Source organism: Microtus oregoni, unplaced genomic scaffold, assembly GCF_018167655.1.
Source record: "Microtus oregoni isolate MIOR12 unplaced genomic scaffold, Mior012 000016F_ref0000370, whole genome shotgun sequence".
Lineage (NCBI taxonomy): Eukaryota > Metazoa > Chordata > Mammalia > Rodentia > Cricetidae > Microtus > Microtus oregoni.
The window spans coordinates 34974708-34999602 of NW_024543075.1; the positions used below are offsets into that span (position 1 = coordinate 34974708).

General features: G+C 38.1%; 1 protein-coding gene across 3 annotated transcripts in view; it reads left to right on the top strand.

Annotated features, from left to right (window-relative positions):
- The window catches only part of Sbf2 (SET binding factor 2), a 411329-nt gene that overhangs the window by 304486 nt on the left and 81948 nt on the right, over positions 1-24895 (top strand). For all 3 annotated transcript variants that reach the window (XM_041666238.1, XM_041666239.1, XM_041666240.1), the window contains exon 18: positions 18601-18771. In XM_041666238.1, the coding sequence (XP_041522172.1) occupies positions 18601-18771 (171 nt within the window). The remainder of the gene's footprint in view (positions 1-18600; positions 18772-24895) is intronic.

Sequence of the window (24895 nt, forward strand, 5' to 3'; positions counted from 1 at the left end):
CTGCGACCTTAGGATGGCTGCTAAAGCCTGTAGGGTAGTTGCCTGTTATATAACCTTGTCTGTCAGGAAGACTCAGCTGATTCTTCTCAGGCATTAAAAACTTTAAAGGCCATTTTCACCAATTCCCATATAGGGGTTTGGGGACCCTCCTCAGCCTTTCTTAACTTTTTCCTAATATCTGGTGCTGACTGAAAAATAAAGTGGGTAGCCAAGACCATGGCTTCCGCTGGGGAGGCTGGATCTAGCCTGGTATATTGGACCATGGTCTCTTGTAACCGATTTAAAAATATGGCTGGATTTTCATCTGCTAGCTATGTAATCTCTCAGAGTTTGTCAAAATTAACTACTTTTTCTGAGACCATTTCCATACCCTGAAGGAGAAAACAGGCTGTGATGTCCCACCTGTGTCGGCCACTTTGGCCAGGTTGGTAGTCCCAGTTTGGTTCTGTGGCCAGCACAGCCATTTCCCCCACAGGGACTGTACTGTCTATCAAATGAGTCTGGTCTGTATATTGCCTAGCTGCTACCTGAATTCTGTTTCGCTCCTCAGGAGTAAGAGTAGAAGCTTGGATGATGTAATAGTAATGCCAGGTAAGATCATAGGTCTGGGACAAATAATGAAACTAATGGTTCCATGCTAAATTAGTTGATATTACAAATTTTGCTAACATTGTGTAGTTGTATACCTTCTGTGACTCAGACTATTGTGTCACCATTAATAATATTCTTCCTTGTGGTTAAAATCTAATTTTACTTGCTTTTTCACAATACCTGTGAGTTTTGAAGGAATTTTTTTACAAGATAGCAGTACACATAGCAATTCAAAATTTCAAGATTAGCAAATAATAGTTTGTTTCTATTCAAGCATGCCCTAGAATGAATTTTCTGAAATTGTTTCTGTCTGTTGTTTGCATTTTGAGTGTCTCTCAGATCGACAAGACGTTTGTATTGGGCCAGAATCCTTATCTAATTGCTAGGTAATTTTTTTCCCAGTTAGAAATTTGATAACTAGATTTTACCTTGTAAGATAATGCTATGTTACAAGGAAGGCTGTGGGGAAAGCAAACTTTTGTACTTTGTTGTTTTCCTTTAAAAAAAATGTTATTTGTTTAAAGAGGAAGTTAAGGAGAGTTGCAGACATTATATTTGACCAAAGTGAAAACTTGTTGTCTTTTCTATCCAAGAGAGTTAACTGAAGCTTACATCAGCGTGTACAGATGCCAAAGTGTAATCATGAGAAATCAGCACAACGGGAGTGGAATTTGAGTCCTAAAAAAGGATTGAGAGTTTAGAAAATTATCTAGACAATATCACTTTATTTAGAACTAGGAAACTTTAAATTTTACAGAATAACTGACTCGTGTGGTTGAGGGAGGTACACCGTTGTGTAACAATGGGCAGTTACTTGTTACTAAGACAACCATATGCTCAGTTTTAGTGACTCTGTTTCTATGTTTTAAAGCTTGAATGTGATAGTACATTTTAGAATTGCCACATCTCTCCTGTGCAAAAAAATGTTCATGGTTACAGTATAATATGTCCTTAGATACCAGTGCTATACAATAGAACATGTTTCTGAATACAGATCTTATTTTACTTAAACATTGCATCTATTCTTTATATCTTTTACTTACCATCAGATTTTTTTTCTTGATCTTAAAAATTGAACAAAACAAGTTTCCATATTGAAAAATGTTTTAGGAATACTTACTATGTTACACACACACAAGTGAAATATCAGTTCTTTTATCTTTATGATTTTTGTGTGTGTACAAATTTTTGGGTTTGGTTTGGTTTGGTTTGGTTTGGTTTGAGATAGGTTCTCTCACTGTTCAGCCCAGCCTGAGCTTAACTCAGTATCCTCCTCCTTCAGCCTCCTAATACTGGATTATAGGCAGTATGCTACCATATTTAATTTGTATATATAATCTTAAAACTATCATCAAGGGACTGAAGTGATGGCTTACAGATTAAGGGTACTTTCTGCTCTTGAAGAGGCCCTAAGCTCGTTCCTAGCATGCACATAGCAACTCATAGAAACTCCAGTTGCAGGGGATCCAGTGCCTTCTTCAGACCTTTGCAGGCCCTGCACACACGTGGTGCAAATGCATACATTCAGGAAAAACACATATAGACATAAAATAAAAATAAAAGAATCTTTTTAAAAAATATCATCAATCCTGTTTTCTTTTTGTTGTCAATAGTTAGTACTTTCAGTGGCTTCTTTAAGCAGAAAATAGACTAGGGCACATATCTCTGAGAGACAGTTATAAATAAATTGTAGATTCCTGTTTCTTTGAATTAATTTGAAAATCATCCTTGCAACCCAAGCCATTATTAAAAACATTTTTTTTAAAAACACACAGAATTCTACAGCAAGACACTTGAATACCTCCTTTTAAGGTAACCACAATATACTCACTCATTAAATGTGGAAAATGTGATGGCAAAGGTAGTTTGAAGTCAAGCACAGAATGCCTAGAATTCCATGTTAAGGAGTTTAGACTAATATTATTCTCTAGTCTCTAAGGAGTATACAGTACTAAACTTTCAGGGGCTTAGAGCAGTGCAGATAAGGAGGCTTGAGAGATTGAAAGGCCATTAGCAGGCCGGCACAAAAGACTAGCATTCATGAGGCAATTTAGGGAGAAATGCAGATAGGTACTAAGAATTGCTATCCTGGATGTCTAGAGACCAGAGAATGCAAGTGAGTAAAGTGAGGCTAAGGAAGAGCAGGTTCCTATCTGCAGGGCAGTCACTGTTCAGCTCCAGCAGCTGTAGCCATGCAAGAATATTGTTAATACATCTATCTATGTTTGTTTGGAGAAAATTATAAATTTGGACATTATATAAAAATGTCTTCTTTTGAACTAATTAAAAAATGTTCTGGATAAGGGGTTCATTAAGTGCTTGATTCTAAGCACAAGGACCAACATTCAACTCCTCAGCAGCCATTAAGAGCCAAGCTTGGTGGTATGTGCCTGTCATCCCAGCCCTAGGGGTTGTAGAGACAGGCAGATCCTGGGGAGTTACTGATCAACAATTTAAAGGAAACAATGAGCTCCAGGTTCCGTGTGATATCCCATCTCAAAATACAAAGTAGAGCGAGATAGCACAAGAAGATATCCAAAGTCAGCCTCTTGTTTCTACATAATGGTAAGAGCATATCTATCTATCTATCTATCTATCTATCTATCTATCTATCTATTAACTAACTAACTAACTATGAATCTATCTATCTCTATCTCTCTGTCTTTCTGTCTGTTTGTCTGTCACACACATACTTTTTCTTATAAACCTCCTAAATAACCAAAGTAAAATGTGTAAACTACCTACAGCTGATACGTTGTCAGCTTCACAATCTCTCACTTTTAATTCTGACTATAAAATCTTATGGTGTATTATAAGCATGGTGGTTTGAATGAAAATGGCCCCCATAACCTCATTTATTTGAATACTTGGTCCCTAGTTGGATGGAACTGTTTTGGAAGGATTACAAGATTTGGCCTTGTTGGATGAAGTGTGTCATTGATGGGAGTAGGCTTTGAGGTTTCAAAAGACCATGCAATTTCCTGTTGGATCCCATCCTCTGACTTGTGGTTATTGTCTTAACATGTAAGCTCTCAGCTATTGCTTCAGTACCATGCCTACTTCCATTCTCCTTGCCATGATGGTCATGGACTAACCTTCCGAAACTGTAAGCAAGCCCCCAATAAACTCTGAGTCATGGTGTCTTATCACAGCAATAGAAAGGTACCTGAGACATTAGTGAAAAGCTCTAAAATGGGAATCAGATCTGCTTTGAACTCTGGCTTATTCTGAGATCTTAAACAAATGTCTGGGAGAGTGATAAGTAAAGGTGGGATGAGGTGGTACACGTAGGCACCTGCTGGAGTGACTGGTGTATAGTAAATGCACAGTGAATGTTGGTGGGATGAAGAACAGGATGGAATTCTGCTGCAGATTGAATGTCTACTTCACCAGTCACTGCATATGCACAGAGGTACAGAAGAGACACAGTTCCTAATCTCACAGAGCATGATTGAAGTTTCACACTCAGGCCAGCATTCATAATTACTATCCTATACTACCTGGAGTGGGTCTGTATTCTCCATTACTATCTGTAATTCTAGCTAGAGCAGGAAGCAGAAAATCTCTCATTTATACTGACTTTCACACCAGTGAACATGTAAGCAAACTAAATACACACATATAAATACATTTGTGTGTATTTGGTGCTGTTGAATAAACCTAAGACTCCACACATACTAGGCAAGCTTCCTACCAATGCATTATCTTTCTAGCCCCAAGAAAAATACCTATACTTCTTTATAGCTTTATCTGTATAAATAGCTTTTCCTCTATAATCAATAGCAAAGAGTATTGCCCTTCACAGTGCTGAAAAGCATTTTGACCCTGATTCACAGTGGAAGAGAATGATCTTTGTGAATGAGCTGAAGTGTTCCAATGGGATTTTTTCTGTATTTTTCTATGCCCTTTCACCTCCTTAGGGCCCCTCAATAGTTCTGGTACCTGCTCTGGTACTACTTGATTGCCTGATACTTTGATTTTTCAGTGGACTTTACTATATTCATTAGGTTGTGGGTTTTCTGGCCTTAGGATAGAAATTAGTTTTGAGGTACCTGCTACATGCTTTAATTGGAAAATGTAAAACTCATGACTGTCTTTATGAATAACAAAAGCACAGATTTTTATCAACTCTGTGTTCCTAAATCAAACTTTGTAAATAGACTATTCTTCTAGTTTAATTTTGCTTAGTCAGCACTTTTTCCTTTATAGTAGTCAGCATTGTTAACATTTTTAAGAAGTCATAGACTTGATGGGGATTTGTGGGGGAGCTGCTGAGTTACAGAAGAAATTATTGCAGCAGGAAGTGAACTGTGTACTATTATAAACACTCAGTGACTCAGCAGATTCCCTTTCTGTCTGAAATGCAAGCATTTTGTTTTTTATTTCTCTAGCTTTACAGTTGTCCTTTTGGCACTAATAGGTTTTCCTGTGATTTGAGAGATGTAAAGACAAACTGCTTTCAAGGCTTTGAGTATTGATTGGGATAATGAAAGCAGGGGAGTCCTCAGTCAACAGAGTGCTGTACTTGTGATGATGGGGGATTACAATGAAGAAGTCAGAACCATCTGGAATGCCTGGGAGAAATTGGTCTGTTTTGTTGTACCCTTGGTGGATATTTTTAGCTAATAAAATTAGATTTAGAATTTTAATCTTAGAAGCAAGGCTGAAAATATGTAACTAATCTTTTAGAATTTGGCAAGTTCTCTGTGCATCTCTAAAGTCTGCAGCAGTAATAGGACTGAGATAGGCATGTCTGAAGATGATGTCAGTAAATTATAAAGATTTCCTGGGCTTGATAGTGCAGCTTATTAGTAGAGTGCCAGTTTCGAAGTAATGATGTCCCAGCACCCACATTAGGCAGCGCACAATGGCCTATAACTCCCAGCTTCAGGTAATCTAATATCCTTTTCTGGCCTCTACAAGCACCTGTACTTATGTGCACATACCCATACTCAGACAGACAGACAAACAGACACAGACACGCATTGAATAAAGAAATTAAAGAAGACAGAATAAATATTGTAAAAATAGTTATATTAGCTAAAGCAGTCTACAAGATTTAATGCAGTCGCTGTCAAAATTCTAGTGGCATCCCTCACTGAATTAGTAAAATAATCCAAAAATTCATTTGTAAGCACAAAAGACCATGGACAGCCAAATAAATCATAAGCAGAAGGAGCAATGCTGGAGCCATCACAATACCTGATCTCAAAATATACCACAGAGCCATAGTAGCAAAAAAACAGTATGTTACTGGCACAAAACAAACACATTGACCAGCAAAATAGAATAGAGGACCCAGAAGTAAACCAATTTAAGTACAGCCACATAATTTTCAACCAGTTTATTTAAAAACTGAAAAGAGATTACCTCTCTAACTGTGAAAATTGAGTTGGTATATATCAAAGAATGAAACTTCACATCTCTCAACATACACAAAAATTAATTCAAAATGGGATCAAAGATTTTAATGTAATATTTAGAAACTTAGAAGATGCTAAAGGAAGAAATAGGTTAAAAAGATACTCCAAGATTTCAGCAAGAACTCTATTAGGAAATAATCCCAAGAAATCACAAATGAAATTAAATGAAATGTAAAGCCTTTTGCATAATAAAAAATGGTTATCAGAATGAAAAGAAGCCTGTAGAGTTGGGGAAAGTCATTGCCAGCTAACCTGAGACAGGGGCTTAATGTCTAATAAATAGAGAGAACTACCAAAATTACCAAGACAAGTAAATAAATCGGTAAATGGGCTAACAAACTTGAGACAGCTCTGAGAAGAACTACAAATAACCAACAAGCATTTGAGAATGTATGCAACATATGTATCCATTAAAGAAATGCAAACTATAACTGCTTTAAGATCCATGGCTGTCACAAAGAGCACATGACAGCAAAGACTAATAAGAATGTAGGGAAAGAGGAATCCTTACTCACTGCAGGTAAAATTCAAGCTGGTACAGCCACCAAAAAAGTCTGTGGACATTCCTAAACCTAAAAATAGAACTACCATATTACCCAGCTAGGGGCTGGAGAGATGGCTCCATGGTTAAGATTGCTTGCCATTGCAGAAAACCTGGATTCAATTCCCAGCACCCACATGGTAGTTCACAACCATAATTCCAGTTCCTTCAGATCTGATACCCTCTCCTGACCTCTGCAAGTTCCAGGCACACACATGGTACACATACATACAGCAGACAAACACCCCAACACACAAATTAAACAAAATTACCACTCCTAAGTATCTACCTGAAGCAATTTAAGTAGACATACTGTAAAGATACTTGCACATCCAATGTTAATTACAGCACTATTCACAATAACATGATAAAGAAAATGTGGCATATACAGAGGACATTTTTGGCCATCAATAAAAATGAAATCACAATATTTGCAGGGAAATGGACATGAGTGGAGATCATCATCATGTTAAATTAAATAAGCTAAATTCAAAGACAAATACCACATTTTCCTTATGTGTGTGTTTGTAGGTCATAAAACTAGAAAGAAGATAGTGAAGGGGTGGAAGAGATATTAAGGGAAGTAGGAAATAGGGTAGTGGGATATATATTAGTTACTTGTCTGTTGTTGTGAAAAAACACCGTGACCAAGGCAATTTTGAAAATGGTTAGTCGGGCTTAAGGTCTCAGAGGGTTGAGAGTCCATCATGGCTGAGCACTGTGGCAGTAAGCAGAATTCATGTTGGCTGGAGCAACTCAGCTCACATCTTGACCTGCAAACAGGATGCAGAGACAATACTCTGGGGATACTGGAAATCTTTTGAAGCCTTAAAGCCCTCCAATGACACACCTCCTCTAACAAGTCCATACTTCTTAAACCTTCCCAAACAGTTCTTTCAAACTGGGGATCAAGTATTCAAACATATAAACACATGGAGGCCATTCTCATCCCAACCACTACAGGATACATGTAATATAAAGGCAGAAGGTGATAGTCTCTGGGAGGAGGAAAGAACTATCGGGAGTGGTTGAGGGATATGAGGGAGGGATTTAAAAAAACAGTATAGCTTAAGAACATAACGTTTTCTTATTATATATTTATCTACATTACCTACATTTTATACAAATTTTAATAAGATTATTTAATCCTCTCCCTACATTCCTAAATTTCACTTACTTACAACGTGTTTTCTTTTTATTTTTTATTTATTTATTTTTTTTTTTTTAGAAGCTAAGTAAGAAGTTGAACCAAAGGAAAAACATAGTTATCCTCTTGGCTATGGGAAGTAGTCAGAATTGCTGGGGATAAAATTGGGATCTTGGGGGTGGGGTGGGATGGGGGTAAGGGGAGATGGGGAGAGAAAAGGGAGAAGGGGAGGATGGGGGGAACTTGGGGAAAAAGGAAGATTGGGATAAAGGAAGGTAGGATAGGGGAGCATGGAAGCACAATTCTTAGTTAAGGGAGCCACTTAGGGTTGGCAAGAGACTTGAACCTAGAGTGGCTCCCAGGAGCCCAAGCCGAAGTCCCCAGTTAGTTCCTTAGGCAGCTGAGGATATTTTCTTTTTAATATGTTGCTATCTATATTTGTTTTGCTACAATTTCAGTTAGAATTTTTTCATCTGTTTATGAAACATTGAGTTACATTTAAATTTTTGCATGTATTTAAATAGATTTTAGTTACATTTACATTTTTGCATGTATTTAAATAGATAGATACACACATACGTACATACACAACCATATATATAGTTTAGTGCAGACCTATGTGCATACCATGCCTCACATATGGAGGTCAGAGGATACCCTGAAGAAATACGTTCTGTCCTTCCATCATCTGAGTCATGGGAATTGAACTCAGGTCATGAGGCTTAGTGACAAATCCACTGACCTATCTCACTAGCCCATCTGTTTAACCTCTTTAGCCTGTTTTTAATTGGATTGTTTGAGGTTGCATTGTGTTAGGCTAGGTTTGGTGATCTGCTGTCTGAGTTCCATATATATTATGGGATCTGTTATCAGAAGAAGTTTGCAGATATTTTCTCTGCCATACAGGTTATCTCTTAACTCCATTATTTCCATGCTACAAAGAAGCTTTTGAGTTTGATAAAATTCCATTTGTCCATTTTTAATACTGTTGCCTATATTTGGTAGATTATACTGTGATTTATAATAAATATATTTGATCTTTCCTATTTCTTGGCACAATTTTCAAAATCTTTGGAATCTCTGAAGTTGTTGTCTTTCTTTTGCCAGTAAAATGACTGATGTTTGGAGGATTCTGGGCGTCTAAATATAGAGTCGGTAGGAGAACCAACAAGTTTAGAGGGCTGGAACTTTCATTCCATCAGGAGAAAGCTAGAAACTGAAAGTTTGGCTGGTCACCGGTAAATCAAGCCTTTGTAAAGACCCTGAATGGCTAGAGATATAGTTGAGTATCTAGCAATCACACAGTTCTGGGTTAAATTCTCCTGTGCGGGTATGGAGGAGGATGATAAGGGTTGGAGAGCTTCCATGTTGCTGAACACAAATATTCTTGTGCCAGCAGTATAGCAAGTTCCTATGTTGAGATATTTTGGAATTTCACCTTGTGCCTGTTATCTGAGCATTTATTTGTATTTTTTTATTTTTATTAAAAATTTCCACCTCTTCCCATATCCCTCCCCCTCCCTATTTGTATTCTTTAAAGTGTACTTTGTAATGAAACAGCAGCTTGTGAGTAAAATGACACCTTCAATGCTGGGAGCCATTCTAGCAAATACCAAGCCCAAAAAGGGGTTTGGGGGAATACCTAATTTATTTCCTGTCCATCAGTTCTCTTAGAGGCTTGTATTTGTTATTGATATCCAGAGTTGGGGACAGACTGAGAGATTGATTCCATCATATGTGGGATATGATTAAATCTAGGAAGATAGTGCTAGAATTATCATTTGTATTATAGAACTGAATAGTGTGAATTTTTTTTCACACTATTCAGTTCTATAATACATTGATCCATCTGGTAGGAATCTTCCTCCGGTGACGGATGGAGATAGAGACAGAGACTCTCATCAGAGCAACGGACTGAGCTCCAAAGGTCCAGTTGAAGAGCAGAAGGAGGGAGAAGATGACCAAGGAAGTCAAGACCATGAGGGGTTGGGTCCACCCACTGAGACAGTGTGCCTGAGCTAAGGGGAGCTCACCAAATCCAGCTGGACCAGGACTGAACAAGCATGTGATCAAATTGGGCTCTCTGAATGTGGCTGTCAATTGGGGCAGACTGAGAAGCCATCGATAATGACACTGGGAATTGTTTCTACTGCATGTACTGGCTTTTTGGGACCTTAGTCTATTTGGATGCACACCTTCCTAGGCCTGGATGGAGGGGGTAGGGCCTTGGCCTTGCCACAGTGCAGGGTACCCTTCCCTCTCCTAAGAAGGGAGGGGAAGGGAGGAGGGTGAGTAGGGGAACGGGAGGGGAATGGGAGGCGGGGAGGAAGTGTAAATTTTTGAATGGAAAAATAAAAAATTTTAAAAATTAAAAACAAACAGGAGAACCAATGTAACCGAATAGAAGACCCAGATACCAATCCACACATCTTCGAACAACTGATCTTTGATAAAGAAGCAAAAAAATATTAAATGGAAAAAAGAAAGCATATTTAACAGGTGGTGCTAGCATAACTGGATATCAACATGTAGAAGAATGAAAATAGACCCATATCCTATCAGCATGCACAAAACTCATCAAAGACCTCAACATAAAGCCAGCCACACTGAACTTCATAGAAGAGAAAGTGGGAAGTACACTGAACACATTGGCACAGGGAACCACTTCCTAAATATAACCCCGGCAGCACAGACACTGGAAGAAACAATTAATAAATGGGACCTCCTGAAACTGAAAAGCTTCTGTAAAGCAAAGGACACGGTCAACAAGACAAAATGACAGCCTACAGAATGGGAAAAGATCATCACTAACCCCACATCAGACAGAGGTCTGATCTCCAGACTATACAAAGAACTCAAGAAATTAGACACCAAAAGATCACATAATCCAGTAAAAGAAAATGGAGTACAGACCTAAACAGAGAACTCTCAACTGAGGAATGGCTGAAAGACACTTAAGGAAATATTCAACATCCTTAGTCATCAGAGAAATGCAAATCAAAACAACTCTGAGATTCCATCTTACACCTGTATGGATTGCCAAAATCAAAAACACTGACGACAACTTGTGCTGGAGAGGTTGTGGGGAAAAGGGAACACTTCTGCATTGCTGGTGGGAATGCAAGCTGGTACAACCCCTTTGGATGTCAGTGTGGCAATTTCTCAGAAAATTAGGCAACAACCTTCCTCAAGACCCAGTAATAACACTTTTGGGTATATATCCAAAGGATGCTCAATTGTGCCACAAGGACATGTGCTCAGCTATGTTCATAGCAGCTTTGTTTGTCATAGCCAGAACCTAGAAACCAACGTAAATGCCCCTCGATTGAAGGATGGATAAGGCAAATGTGGTACATTTACACAATGGAGTACTACACAGCAGAAAAATATAACGACAGCTTGAATTTTGCAGGAAAACATCATTTTGAGTGAGGTAATCCAGACACAGAAAGATAATTATCACAGGTACTTACTCATAGAGTGTTTTTTAAACATAAAGAAAGCCAGCCAACAAACCACAATCCCAGAGAACTTAGACAACAATACGGACACTAAGAGAGACTTACATAGATATAATGTACATGGGAAGTAGAAAGTAGAAAAAGACAAGATCTCCTGAGTAAATTGGGAGCATGGGAACCTTGGGGGAGGACTTCAGGGGGGAGGGGAGAGGCAGGGAGGAGAGCAGAGAAAAATGTAAAGCTCAATAAATATCAGTAAAAATAAATAAATAAATATTCAAATAAGCACCCAGAAAAAAAGTAAAAAAAAAAAAAAGAATAGTGTGGCATTAAATATCCACCTATGAGCTGGGATTAAAGGTGTATGCCACCACCACCCAGCAATTTTCACCTTGATTTTTTTTTTTTTTTTTGAGACAGGGTTTCTCTGTGGTTTGGGAGCCTGTCCTGGAATTAGCTCTTGTAGACCAGGCTGGTCTCGAACTCACAGAGATCTGCCTGCCTCTGCCTCCCAAGTGCTGGGATTAAAGGCGTGCGCCACCACCACCCGGCTCCTTGATTTTTTTTTTTTTTTTGATAGTGGGGTGTGTGTGTGTGTGTGTACGGGTGTGTAAATATTACGTAACTTTTCCTGGGAAATTGTGAACAAATTTTCTATTTGCACCACAAAGGAAACAGAAAATAAACCGAAATAATAATTCCACCAAGTCCAACTTATTGGGGCCGCTTCTTACAGGAGTGTTGTTATGTTATGTTTTAGTCTTTTGCCACTTTTGTAAGGCCCACCACCCAGATCCCAAATAATTTACACATGGAGGCTTACTCTTCATTATGAATGTCTGGCTGGCCTTAGCTTGACTTGTTTCTTGCCGGCTTTTCTTAAATTATCCCAACTACCTTTTGCCTCTGGGATTTTTATCTTTCTTAACTCTGTATATTTTACTTTCCTTCTTACTCCGTGGCTGACTGGGTAACTGACCCCTGATATCCTCCTCGCCTTGTTCTCTTCTTACACTATTTGTTCTTTCCTCTGTCTCGGTTCTCCTTCCATTTATTCTCTCTACCTGCTAGCCTCCCCCATCCTTGCTCCTGCCTCACTGTTCATCTCTGTCACACTGTACATCTCTCTTACAACCATCAGGTGTTTTAGACAGGCACTGTAACACAGCTTCACAGAGTTAAACGCAGTAGAAACAAAAGTCACACACCTGAAACTAATATTCCCCAACAAAACACAGATGATTCAAAGGCCAAGCCCTACCCTGGCGTGGTTGATGATTCATACACCAATACAAAGCCTATTCCTAGAGCTCCCTTCCCTGCACAGTTTATAACCAACTTGGTCTTAAAGTTTGTTCTCCCTCTCAGTTGTTACTGCTTATAAGATTGGGAAGAGGCCTTGTCTATTCTTATAAGTTACAGGAACTTCCTCTGACTCCTAAATAGTTTGCTTCCTGGGCCTTTTAAATTTTGTTCTTATCCTAAATATTAAGAAGTCTTCATCCCTGATGGAATGTTTCAAATCAAAGGAAATTGCTATGCAACACTGGGTATCCTGATTCATGTTTATCTGTGAAGTACTCAGGTCAAGGTCAGGTATCTTTCTCAATTATTTTTCACCTTAGTTTTTGGGACATAGTCTTTCACTGAACCTGGAACTCACTGATTTCACTAGAATGACTGGCCAGTGAAAAAGCCCAGGAGCCTCCTACCTCCCCTCTGTTATGATGAGATGGTAGGTGTATGCATTATACCTACCTTTTCACCTAGGGTCTGGTGACCAAAACCAGGACCTCATGCTTATCAGCAAGCAGTTTATTGACTAGGCCATTTCCCAGTACCTTCTCTAAATTTTTGTGTACTTGTAAACATAGCCATAGCATAGTTGACTCATTTTCTGAAACATAAAGAGTGCTTCATTTGTAAGCATATTATTATGGTAACCATTTTAGTAGCAGCATGATATTCAAGTGTGTTGATAAGGTGCTGATTATTTGCCTTTTTTTCTCTGCAGTGAGCATTAAAGTCACTAACTTTGTAAGGAGTAGCTACTGAAAAAAAACTCAACAATAAATGGTATGCATGTGCATTTGATTTGTATGTCTACTTTCCCGGGCCTGGGATTACATGCCTTGTGGTCCTTTGCACTGCCATATCTTGCTTTTATGAGTGCTAGTCACCTAAACTCAGATCTTCATACTTACACCCCAACTATTCTCAACTGAGCTACCTCCTCAGTGCCCAAAGTAAACTTTTTTGCTGAGCTTTAGATCCACTTGCAATTACATGTAGTGAGAAACACAGTCTCACTTTTTGTCCATTATACATATTACACTTAGGTCCCTGAAGTAATACCCTGTTAGGATCTACTATTTTTGTTTATTACATTGTAATAAGCCTTTTATCCTCTCAGTTTGCATTGCCATTATAAGCACAGTATTTAGGTTTGTCAGTAATCACATACTCTGTGATTATCATCTTCTCACATAGATTTTAGAAACTTTGTACACATGAACATCATAGTGCATGACATTGAGTAAATGAAAATATGGATTTCTAATGAACACTTGAGGATAGGGTGTTTTCATTTCTTTATTTCTAAATTTAGGTTTAAGAATCTCTAAATATTTAAAAATTCCCAAATTTATAAATATATTAATAAAAGGAAGGCCAAACTACTATGCTACTATGATTTCATGTTTCTCCTTTTGGCAATGTCTCAGTTAGTGAGTACATGAGTGAGAGATGTTACGAAGATCACGTCTTACTACTCCTATTGATCCCACCTATTGCCTATCAACAGCTCTACTATCACAAGAGACAGACAGTGCCTCTTAAGATGGTACCATCTGTAAAGTGTTCTTGCCAGACAATCCTGAATCTAATCAGACCACTAGACATTGCCAGTCCACAGGAAACGCAGGTGCCATAAGAATGTTAAATGATAGTACACAACTATAGTAAGCAGCTGCTAGAGGATAGATAAATGGTTCCTTTTATTTCCAACGAAGTCCAGCTTAGAACAGAACCTAGAGTAGAACTGATCTGAGTGGTTGTCATACTAATGCTACTATGTGTCCTTATTTGAATCCTACCTGAATTAAACAAAACCGTAAAAGTAACACTGAAGATGAGGGGGAAAGGGAAATTTCTTACAATTGGAAGGCAATTGGAAATTCAGGCCCCAAGCTGAGATTTTTATGTTAAAAAGCACTAGTTAACTATTTTGAGTAGTGGATTTGCAAAAGCTCTCCATGAAATAATTTGTTATTGGGATAACCAATAGTACAGATGACCTAGGAATCCTATTTCTTGAGACTTCTCTCAAGTATTCCACACACTATTGAGCAGTACTGAAACTCAGGCAGGTTTGCTAGCACATGCCTATAATCCCATCATTTAGGTGGAGGCTGGGTTATTGTGAGTTCAAGATCATCTTTGGCTACATAGCAGGTTTGTAGTCAGCCAATCCAAAAGAGACCTGATCCAAAAGTGGTACTGAAACTATCACAAGATGACAGTTGACTTTTGTTTTGGTGTTCATGCCCCATTGTCTGTTGTAGCAAAGAGTTGGAAACAACCTCACTTGAAACAGAAAGATGCTGTATATTCTTACAGTAGAATTCCCAGCTGTAGCTCTGACGCCTACTGGCAATGCCTCAGTTTTCTCATGTTACCGAAATGGGAAGTAGTAGTGGACTGCTTTGAGGACTGAATTAATAATAAATACAGTAAGGGAATCCTCATCAGCTTAGATAGTTCTGCATTACTCTTAAAGATCATTACATGTTTATGACATTGGACCTGCCAGCTAGCCTTCTTCCCTGAAATGCAGTTTCCCTCTGAGTCCCATAAATGAATTGTGATCCATTTCTAGCCAGACAGACTTGAGACAGTTCCTTCATACTCACATAACTCCAGATCATCTCCTCTGGTACTGTGTGTCAGTCTGTGAGGGTCTCAGTTGGGCTTGCTGTTTGGTGAGCATCGTGAGTCTGTTCTCCACATCCCGTCTCATGCTGGGTCTCTTTTGAAAGCTTTGTAGAAAATGAATGGCACTGTTTAATCTAGTACCTTCAGGGCTATTTTTTCTAGATAAGGAAGGAAGTCAAAACATTATTAAATATCTTACAAAATTGGATGACTAAGTATCATTTGTTTTTAGGACATAATTATAAGAAGTGTTATGAACTGTAGAGTAAATATTTGTGCCAGAATAAGGGTAAACGAGATGTCATTTGACAAGTGTCTCCTATCACCACCCTCTCACCCTCAGGACAGGACAGTCACTAAGAGAGCACATGGACCAGTTTGGAAAACCTTCCCAGAAAACGCTTGCTACCAAAGAAGTGATTGACTAGATGAGAGACAGTTTTGTTCATAGTTATTATTTTCCAAGTTTACTAGACCTGTGCTACTGTCACTGGTTCCACTGATCTGAAACCCTAAAAGGTATCATTGCATCTCTTTACCCATAATTGTATTAAAGTTCCATTTTATAGAATATGGTAATTTTTGTGTCTTAAGGAAAATATAGTCAGATGTGGTAGAGAAGGCCACTAACCCTATGACACCTTACCTTAACCTGAAGCAGGAGACCCCTGAATTTGAAGCCTGCCTGGGATGATTAGATAGTGAATTCTAGAACAGCTGAGACCCTTTCGTTACATACATACATACATACATACATACATACATACATACAAACCACCGCCTCATTTCTGTGTGACTTGGGCAAATCTGTTCTCTCAGAGTCTTAGATGGTCAGTGAAGATATCCAATATTCCTTCTACCTACTTTTTCCAAAGTTCTGCTTCTGTAATTGCCAGTTGAAACTATGATGATGTCTAGGCAGAAAAGGTTTCACTGCCCTCTGCTGGTACTAAGAACATAGTTGTCCATTGGCACAGTATTAATACTAAGTGGAACAAGTATTCCCTCCTCACAATTGAGCTTAGCATGAAATCACCAAGAAAGAAGGCATATTTCATGCTCTAAAGAGGTATTTTAAGTGCTTAGGAATTAATGATTTCTCATACATAGCTTAAGCAGATGCTATAGCTATTTGTGGACTAGCTTGCTGCCACAAAAAAAATTATCTTATGATCCCTTCATTGTGTTGTAATTTTCACCTAGAAAACAAACTGTGGCTCTGACTATTTGGGTCACGGTCATTTTTTACACCATTTTTTCTGCCTTTGTTGAAAAAAATTTAGAAAAGTTTTATATATTTATTTAGTTTATGTGTAAACTAAACTATTTCAGTGGGTATGTGACCAGGAAAAGCAATATGGAGCATGGCTGAGCGTAATGCATAAGAAGAAAGGCAGGGCTTCATTAACCCGTCAGATTCATGGAGATTCTCTTAAACCTAGAGACTGATACGGACAGCTCAGTTTTCTGAATTCATCTATATTCGTATCATGTCAAGACGACAGACTGTTTAGAGCTTCCGTGTTTACAGTGTGCTACGTTTGTAAGAAATGGTTCTACCTTGGGTTAGACTCAAGGGGAAGGCAACTTAAAATTGTGTTTTGGGGAAAAGGGTATGAGGCAGGGTCTCTCTACATAGTCCTGGCTGTCCTGGAGCTCACTATGTAGACTAAACTAGCTTTGACCTTACATAGATCCACTTACCTCTCTGCCTCCCAGGTGCTAGGATTAAAGACATGTGCCATTACACCCAGCTCAGAATTATACTCTATCTTATTTAAATTTTAGTTTCTACAATCTCTTTGAGACATGTATGGCATGTTTTCTCTCATGCAAAATCTAAGAAGCTCATATGTTTATAATATGACATGAAAGTAGAAGGAGGACTATTTGGGGAGGAAGAGAATGGGGAGTAATGGGTAAAAATGAACAAACTACAGTGGTATGAAAATCCAAAATAAAATAAAAAGTCTCATTCAGAATAAGTCTTTGTACTGAAGTGAAGGTCTAAAATGTATAAACCACTCACTAGGGTCTTTATGTAGAGTCTGGAAGGAACACATGATTCAGTGCAGTTTCTGCTACCACAACAAGCAAAACCACACACATTTTTGCTCATGAATTCTCATGGAAGAAAAGATCTGAAGTGAGTAAATGAGGCATCATGAAAACCAAACATGACCTTCCCCTCTTTCTGCCTCATGGTCAGCATCTATTTATACCTTATATAAGGAACTGCAGTTTTAGCTAGTCACCTCCGTAGCAGTGCACAGCCTTGTCTTGAAAGGAACTTGCATTGTATATGGCACATTGATTCTTGCAGGCAAAATCGCAGTCACCCTGCTTGTAAGTGTGTAAGACTAAATTTCATGGTATACTTGGTGCTTGCTCTAGCTTTATTTAGGGTTGGTATGCCCTAGATCAAGAAGGAAATTACTTCAAACATAGCATTCTAATGATATCTTACTTAGGTTACAAAATTCTAAAAATGAACTTTTGCTTCATAATTATGTATATAAACTTAACAGTAATGATCTTTAGTTAAACTTAACAGCAATGATCTTTAGTATTGAACATTTCAGAAGAGAATTCGGCTTACTAAATTTCTTAAAAAGAAAATTTATCAGAAACTATACTTCTAATTACAAAAAAAACAGATTCATTCAATACAGAAGATGAAATGGATCACAATTTTTCAATATTTCCTGTTATATTATTTATTATTTGCTAAGAAGTGGCATTAATTTCATTAATTATTTAATGTATTTTTAAAATACACCATACGGTGGTATTTTTATAACCTCAGCACTCATAAGGCTAAGGCAAGAAGATTAAGAGTTCTGAGACAGCCTGGGTTGAATGGTAAGACCCTGTATCCCAAAAAATAATAATAGTAATAATAATAATTAAAATTTATGGACCAGTGAGATGGATCAGTGGAAAAAGATGTTTGTCAGGAAGCCTGAAATTTTTATTTCGATCCTCAGAATCCACATGGTAAGAGAGAACCTACTCTACAGGTTGTCCTCCAGGGTCTGAACACAGACCATAGCACGCGCGCGCACACAGAGAAAGAGAGAGAGAGAGAGAGAAATAAACGTAAAAAATCATAAATGGAAGTAAGATAAATTTTTGATTACTAGAGTTTTATGTTTAGGTTGTGTTGGGTTTTAGTGTGCATCCCAGGTATAACTTCACAGTACCCACCCTGTACATACCAGAGTAGTAGATACTTTTTTATAGTCTGTAATTCAAAGAATTACATTAATTCTATAGTTAATAGTGTAGTTACTGTTAAAATTCACATTTGGGTAAAAAGTAAGCAAGATTTTAAAGGATTTCATAGAGCACCCTCAGTTGTCAGTTGAACGTGAATACAGTATTGATTGCTAAGCCTTTAAAGAAATCTTTGTGTCACCTCTACAATTAACTGTAGCACCTGTGTCCGTCTGAACTGTCATAATCTGCCTGCACCGTGCTGATAGATATTACATGTTCTTGCAGAAACTTGCCCCTGGAGTCAGCCAGTTTGCCTACACCTGTGTTCAAGACCACCCCATTTGGACAAATCAGCAGTTCTGGGAGACAACTTTTTACAGTGCAGTACAGGAGCAGGTTCGCTCCCTGTATCTCACAGCAAAGGAGGACAATCATGCCCCACATCTGAAGCAGAAGGTAAGAGAAGAAGGGTACTTGGATGTGGCTGGGGTTGACTTTAAAAAACACTCGGGCAGATGGTCCTAGGGCAAAGAGACTCTACCTGCTTTGTTCCTGGGTGTTAGGGAGTCCTGTGGTGAGCATCTTTCTTCCTTTGATTCTGGCACTATATTTTTTTAATAATGACCTTATACTACAGTTCTTTAGCACTAGAATTGTTTTGTTATATTTTGATAAGAATTCCTTAAAAACCGAATAGAAGGAACAAACCTAAAATAGGTCCAGGTACAAGCCTCTAACTGCTTACTTCCTTGAAGAAATCCAAGCTTAACTCTGAAATAAAATGTTTTTATGTAGCATGCTCAAGACCTTGAGTTCAGGTACCAGCGCTGGAAGAGGAAAGAGAAGAAATTGAAGTTAAGTGACTAAAAAGATAAATGTAAAAATTCAGTAGTCCTATTCAAAATATATCAGCAATAACCAAAGTCTTCCTTTATTTATTCTCTGTGTGTATATATTAGTAGTATTTGCTCTATACACATATATTTAAATACCAGGAAAATAAAAATTAAAATACTCCAATTTTTAAATGTCATTTAATAGCTCTCTTTATACTGACTAATCACATTACCCCCACACTTCCTCATCGGAGAAATGTGTAGCTGTCACTTCTGAAGATTTTCATATCTAATATATATAAGGCTTACTAAGAGTTCTTGGCACACACTAAGTAGTTAGTATTAGAAATCATCACCCTCATGAACTGAGCTTAAAGCAGCCTAAAAGACTCACTGTTGATTCACTTCAGAGTGATTTTAAGATCAGCCTTTTTGAACTGCAGATTCTTGGGAAGATATCACTGCAGATTCTGTCCATCATCTTCTACTTTAACTTGTGTCTAGATAGGATGGATTACCCTAAGCATCTTAGAGAAGCTACATAGTCATATTCCAATACATCTGGGATTCATCGTTTTAAAAAAATTATTGGTTTATTATTAAGTAGAAGAATAGAAACTTTAATAAAAAATAACACTGACATGTGTCTGATTGTTATAGTTCAAATGTGAATTGTTTTCTTAATTAAATTAATATTCAGATTTGTTGTTGTTACACAAAATGTACCACTTACAGTATAACGTAGCAGATGCAGAGACTTTTCCTGAGGCCACACTCAGGAATAATCAGACTGTAAGGATTTCTTTGTTAATTTTATATGTTTTTTAATTGATTTTTATTGAGCTCTACATTTTTCTCTGGTCCCCTTCCTGCCTCTCCCCTCCCCTTCAACCCTTTCCCAAAGTCCCCATGCTCCCAATTTACTCAGGAGATCTTGTCCTTTTCTACTTCCCATGGAGATTAAATCCATACATATCTCTCTTAGAGTCCTCATTGTTGTCTAAGTTCTCTGAGATTGTGATTTGTAGGCTGGTTTTCTTTGCTTTAAGTTTAAAAACCACTTATGAGTACATATGATAATTTTCTTTCTGTGTCTGGGTTACCTCACTCAAAATGATGTTTTCTAGCTCCATCCATTTGCCTGCAAATTTCAAGATGTTGTTATTTTTTTCTGCTGTGTAGTACTCCACTGTGTAAATGTACCACATTTGCCTTATCCATTCTTCAGTTGAGGGGCATTTAGGTTGTTTCCAGGTTCTGGCTGTGACAAACAATGCTGCTATGAATATAGTTGAGCACATGTCCTTGTGGCACAATTGAGCATCCTTTGGATATATACCCAAAGGTGGTATTACTGGATCTTGAGGAAGGTTGTTTCCTAATTTTCTGTGAAATCACCACACTTATCCAAAGGGATTGTACCAGATTGTCCTCTCACCAGCAATGCAGAAGTGTTCCCTTTACCCCCAATCCTCTCCAGCATAAGTTGTCATTGGTGTTTTTGATCTTGGCCATTCATGCAGATGTAAGGTGGAATCTCAGAGTTGTTTTGATTTGCATTTCTCTGATGACTAAGGATGTTGAGCATTTCATTAAGTGTCTTTTAGCCATTTTAGATTCCTCTGTTGAGAGTTCTCTGTACTCCATTTTTTATTGGATTATTTGTTCTTTTAATGACAAATTTCTTGAGTTCTTTATATATTTTGGAGATCACACCTTTGTCTGATGTGAGGTTGGGAGGATCTTTTCCCATTCTTTAGGCTGTCGTTTTATCTTGTTGATGTGTCCTTTGCTTTACAGAAGCTTTTTAGTTTCAAGAGGTCCCATTTATTAATTGTTTATCTCAGTGTCTGTGCTACTGGGGTTATATTTAGGAAGTGAGTGGTCTCCTGTGCCAGTGCATTCAAGTGTACTTCCCACTTTCTCTTTTATGAAGTTTAGTGTGGCTGGCTTTATGTTGAGGTCTTTGATCCATTTGGACTTGAGTTTTGTGCATGGTGATAGATATGGATCTTTTTTCATTCTTCTACAGGTTGACATCCAGTTATGCCAGCACCATTTGTTAAATATGCTTTCTTTTTCCATTTGATATTTTTTGCTTTTTTTGTCAAAATCGGGTATTCGAAAGTATGTGGATTAATATTTGAGTCTCTGATTTAGTTCCATTGGTTTTCCTGTCTGTTCTTATGCCAATACCAGGCTGTTTTCAATACTGTAGCTCCGTAGTAGAGTCAGGGATTGTGAGGCCTCCAAAAGTCCCTTTATTATACAGGACTGTTTTGACTATCCTGGGTTTTTTGCTTTTCCATATGAAGTTGAGTACCATTCTTTTGAGGTCTGTGAAGAATTTTGCTGGGATTTTGATGGGCATTGTATTGAATCTGTAGATTGCTTTTGGTATGATTGCCATTTTCACTATGTTAATTCTACCTCCCCAAGAGCATGGGAGATCTTTCCACTTTTTTTTGGTGTCTTCTTCAACTTTTTTTTTCAAAGTTCTTGTCATACAGGTCTTCCACTTGTTTGGTAAAAGTTATTCCACGATATTTTATGTTATTTGTGGCTATTGTGAAGGGTGATATTTCTCTGATTTCTTTCTCAGCCCATTTATCATCTGTGTACAAGAGGGCTGATTTTTTGAGTTAATCTTGTATCCTGGTACATTACTGAAGGTGTTTATGAGTTATAGAAGTTCCCTGGTAGAACTTTTGGGATAACTTATGTAAACTATCATATAATCAGCAAATAGTGAATGTTTGACTTTTCTGATTTGAATCCCCTTAATCTCCTTTTGTTGTCTTATTGCTCTAGCTAGGACCACAAGAACTATATTGACTAGATATGGAGAAAGTGAACAACCTTGTCTTTTCCTGATTTCAGTGGTATTGCTGTGAGTTTCTTGCCATTTAGTTGATGTTGGCTATTGGCTTGCTGTATATTGTCTTTATTATGTTTAAGTATGTTCCTTGTAATCCCTACTCTCCCCAAGACCTTTATCATAAAGGGATGTTATATTTGTTGAAAGCATTTTCAGCATCTAATGAGATGATCGTGTGGTTTTTATTTTTCAGTTTGTTTATATAGTATTAAGGGATATTAATGACCAGTGATTGCTATCTCCTGTTGGTTTAGTTTTCATTGTTGGTTGTGTTAATTTGTGTGTTCTTCCCTTCTTTGGGACTTGCTGCTGTGAGATCATCAAATGTCTGTATTTTTGTTGATGTAGCCACCTTCCTTGAGTTGGAGTTTTCCTTCTAGTACTTTGTGTAGAGCTGGGTTTATGGCTAGGTATTAGTTAAATCTGGTTCTGTCATGTAATATCTTGTTTTGTCCTTCTATGGTGATTGAAAGTTTTGCTCAGAATAGTAGTCTGGGCTGCTATCCGTGGTCTCTTTATGTCTGCAAAATGCTTGACCATGACCTTCTGGCTCTCATTGTCTCAAATGAGAAGTCAGGTATAATTCTGATAGGTCTTCCTCTATATGTTACTTGGCCTTTTTCTTTTGCATCCCTTAATTTGTTTTCTTTATTTTGTATGTTTAGTGTTTTGATTATTATGTGGTTAGGGGCCTTTTTTTTTTTTTTGATCCAGTCTATTTGGTGTTCTGTTAGCTTCTTGTACCTTCACAGACATATCTTTCTTTAGGTTGGGAAAGTTTTCTTCTATGATTTTGTTAAATATATTTTTCTGTGCCTTTGAATTGAACTTCCTCTATACCTATTATTCTTAGGTTTTGTCTTTTCATGGTGTTCCATATTTCCTGGAAATTTTGTGTTAAGGTTTTGTCAGATTTAATGCTTTGTTTGGCTGATGAATCTATTTCCTCTATTGTATCTTCAGCTCTTGAGATTCTCTCTTCCATCTCTTGTATTCTGTTGTTTAGGTTTGCATTTGTGGTTCCTGATCGTTTTCTCATGATTTCTGTTTCTATAATTCCATCAGCTTGTGTTTTCTTTATTGTCTCTATTTTAGTTTTCAAGTCTTGAATAGTTTCTTTCATATGTTTGACTGCTTTTTCTTGGTTTTCTTTAATGGATGTCTTCCAATTTTTTGTCTTTTCCTCCATTTCTTTGAGGGAATTTCTCATTTCCTCTTTAAGAGTTTCAAATATTCTCCTGAAGTTATTTTTTAGGTCATTTTCTTCTGCTTCATCTATATTTGGTTGTTCAAGTCTTGCTGTTGTAGGATCTCTAGATTTTCCTGGTGTCATGTTGCTCTTTGTGCTGTTGTGTGTGTTCCTACCTTATCTACTCATCTTTTCCTCTAATTGGTGTGGTTGGTGCTATCTGTGACTCTGGTGACTAATATTCTAGGTGCCAGTGAATCCAGGGCTCAGATGGTTGTTCCTCATGGTACAGTCAATGCCTTTGGTCACTTTGTGTTTCTGGAGGTCACTCAGAGCTTCCAGGGTTTGTTCAGGTCCCATGGAGTTTGCTGTCTCAGGCCTGCTCTGGTCTAGCTTCACAGCTCAGACCTGTTTCTGTAAATATCCCTGGTCTGGATCTGCTCCTGCAGAGGTCCCTGGCTTGGGGTTGGTCTGTAAAGGTCTCTGGCTCCAGTCTTCTCCCTCGGAGGTCCCAGACTTGGAAGCACCTGGACCCACAGAGGACCTGGCTCAGGCCTACTCCATCAGAGGTCCCAGACTCACACCCAGACCCACAGAGGTCCTGGCTCAGGCCTACTCCCTAGAAGGTCCCAGATTCATGCCTGGACCTGCAGCGGTCTCTGGCTCTGGCCCACTCACTCAGCAGTTGCTCACCTGTACCTGCTCCTATGGAGTTTGCTGTCTTAGCCTCGCTCCAGCCTAGGTTGCTGGCTCAGTCCTGCACCCATGGAGCTTGTCACCTTAGGCCTGTTCCAGCCTAGGTCGCTGGCCTCTTCTTCATTAATTTTTAAGCAACTGTGATTTGCTGACATTGATATATCTACAAATCATTCATTCAGCAATTTGTCACAGCTGTTGTGTCGTTCCTTCTGAAAAAGAAACCTATCTCTGGGCACTGAATTAGATACAATATGTTTTAGCTTTCCCTGGCTAGATAAAATACTTTTCAGATGTGAGTTGCTGTTACCAGCTATCGCTTCAGCCTTCTAGGAAACCCATCTTTAAAATTTCACAGTATGTTTTTTGTGTGTGTGTGTGTGTATGTGTGTGTCTGTGTGTGTATGTGTGTGTGTGTGATGTTTAACTATCACATTATAAGGAGATCTAGCTGTACTTTTTATGACCTTTTGTGACCATTTCCTCTCAAAGAGCAGAAGAGAAAAAGAATAATTTTGGCAGATACTACTGAAGTGTTCCTGCAAGGGCATTTATGAGAAATCTTTGTTAATTTTTGTAACGAGTAGCTTCAAAGAAGTAAAACCCCAGAGTGAGATGTAAACACAGTGAGATGTTTGAGTGAGAAACATGCATCTGTGTTTTGCTACTGCTCCTTTGAATTTGCCATGTGGTGCCAACAAAAGCATGCAGGCCAGGGGTAAATATTGCAGTGCACTTTGGTTGTTATGCTGAGTTTCACTCTGCTAATACAGGTACTTAATAAATGCTTCCCATGATATTCAAGAGACTCAGCCCAACATGCTGACGTACATTAGTAATCCCAGCACTTGGGAGGTGAGGGCAGGAGGCTCAAGAGTTCACAGTTATTTCAGCATACAACAAATGAAAGATGAGATTCTTTCTCAAAATAAAAAAGGAAGTCCATTTCCTGGTCTTTAAATATTTTCTTGAATTTTTTAA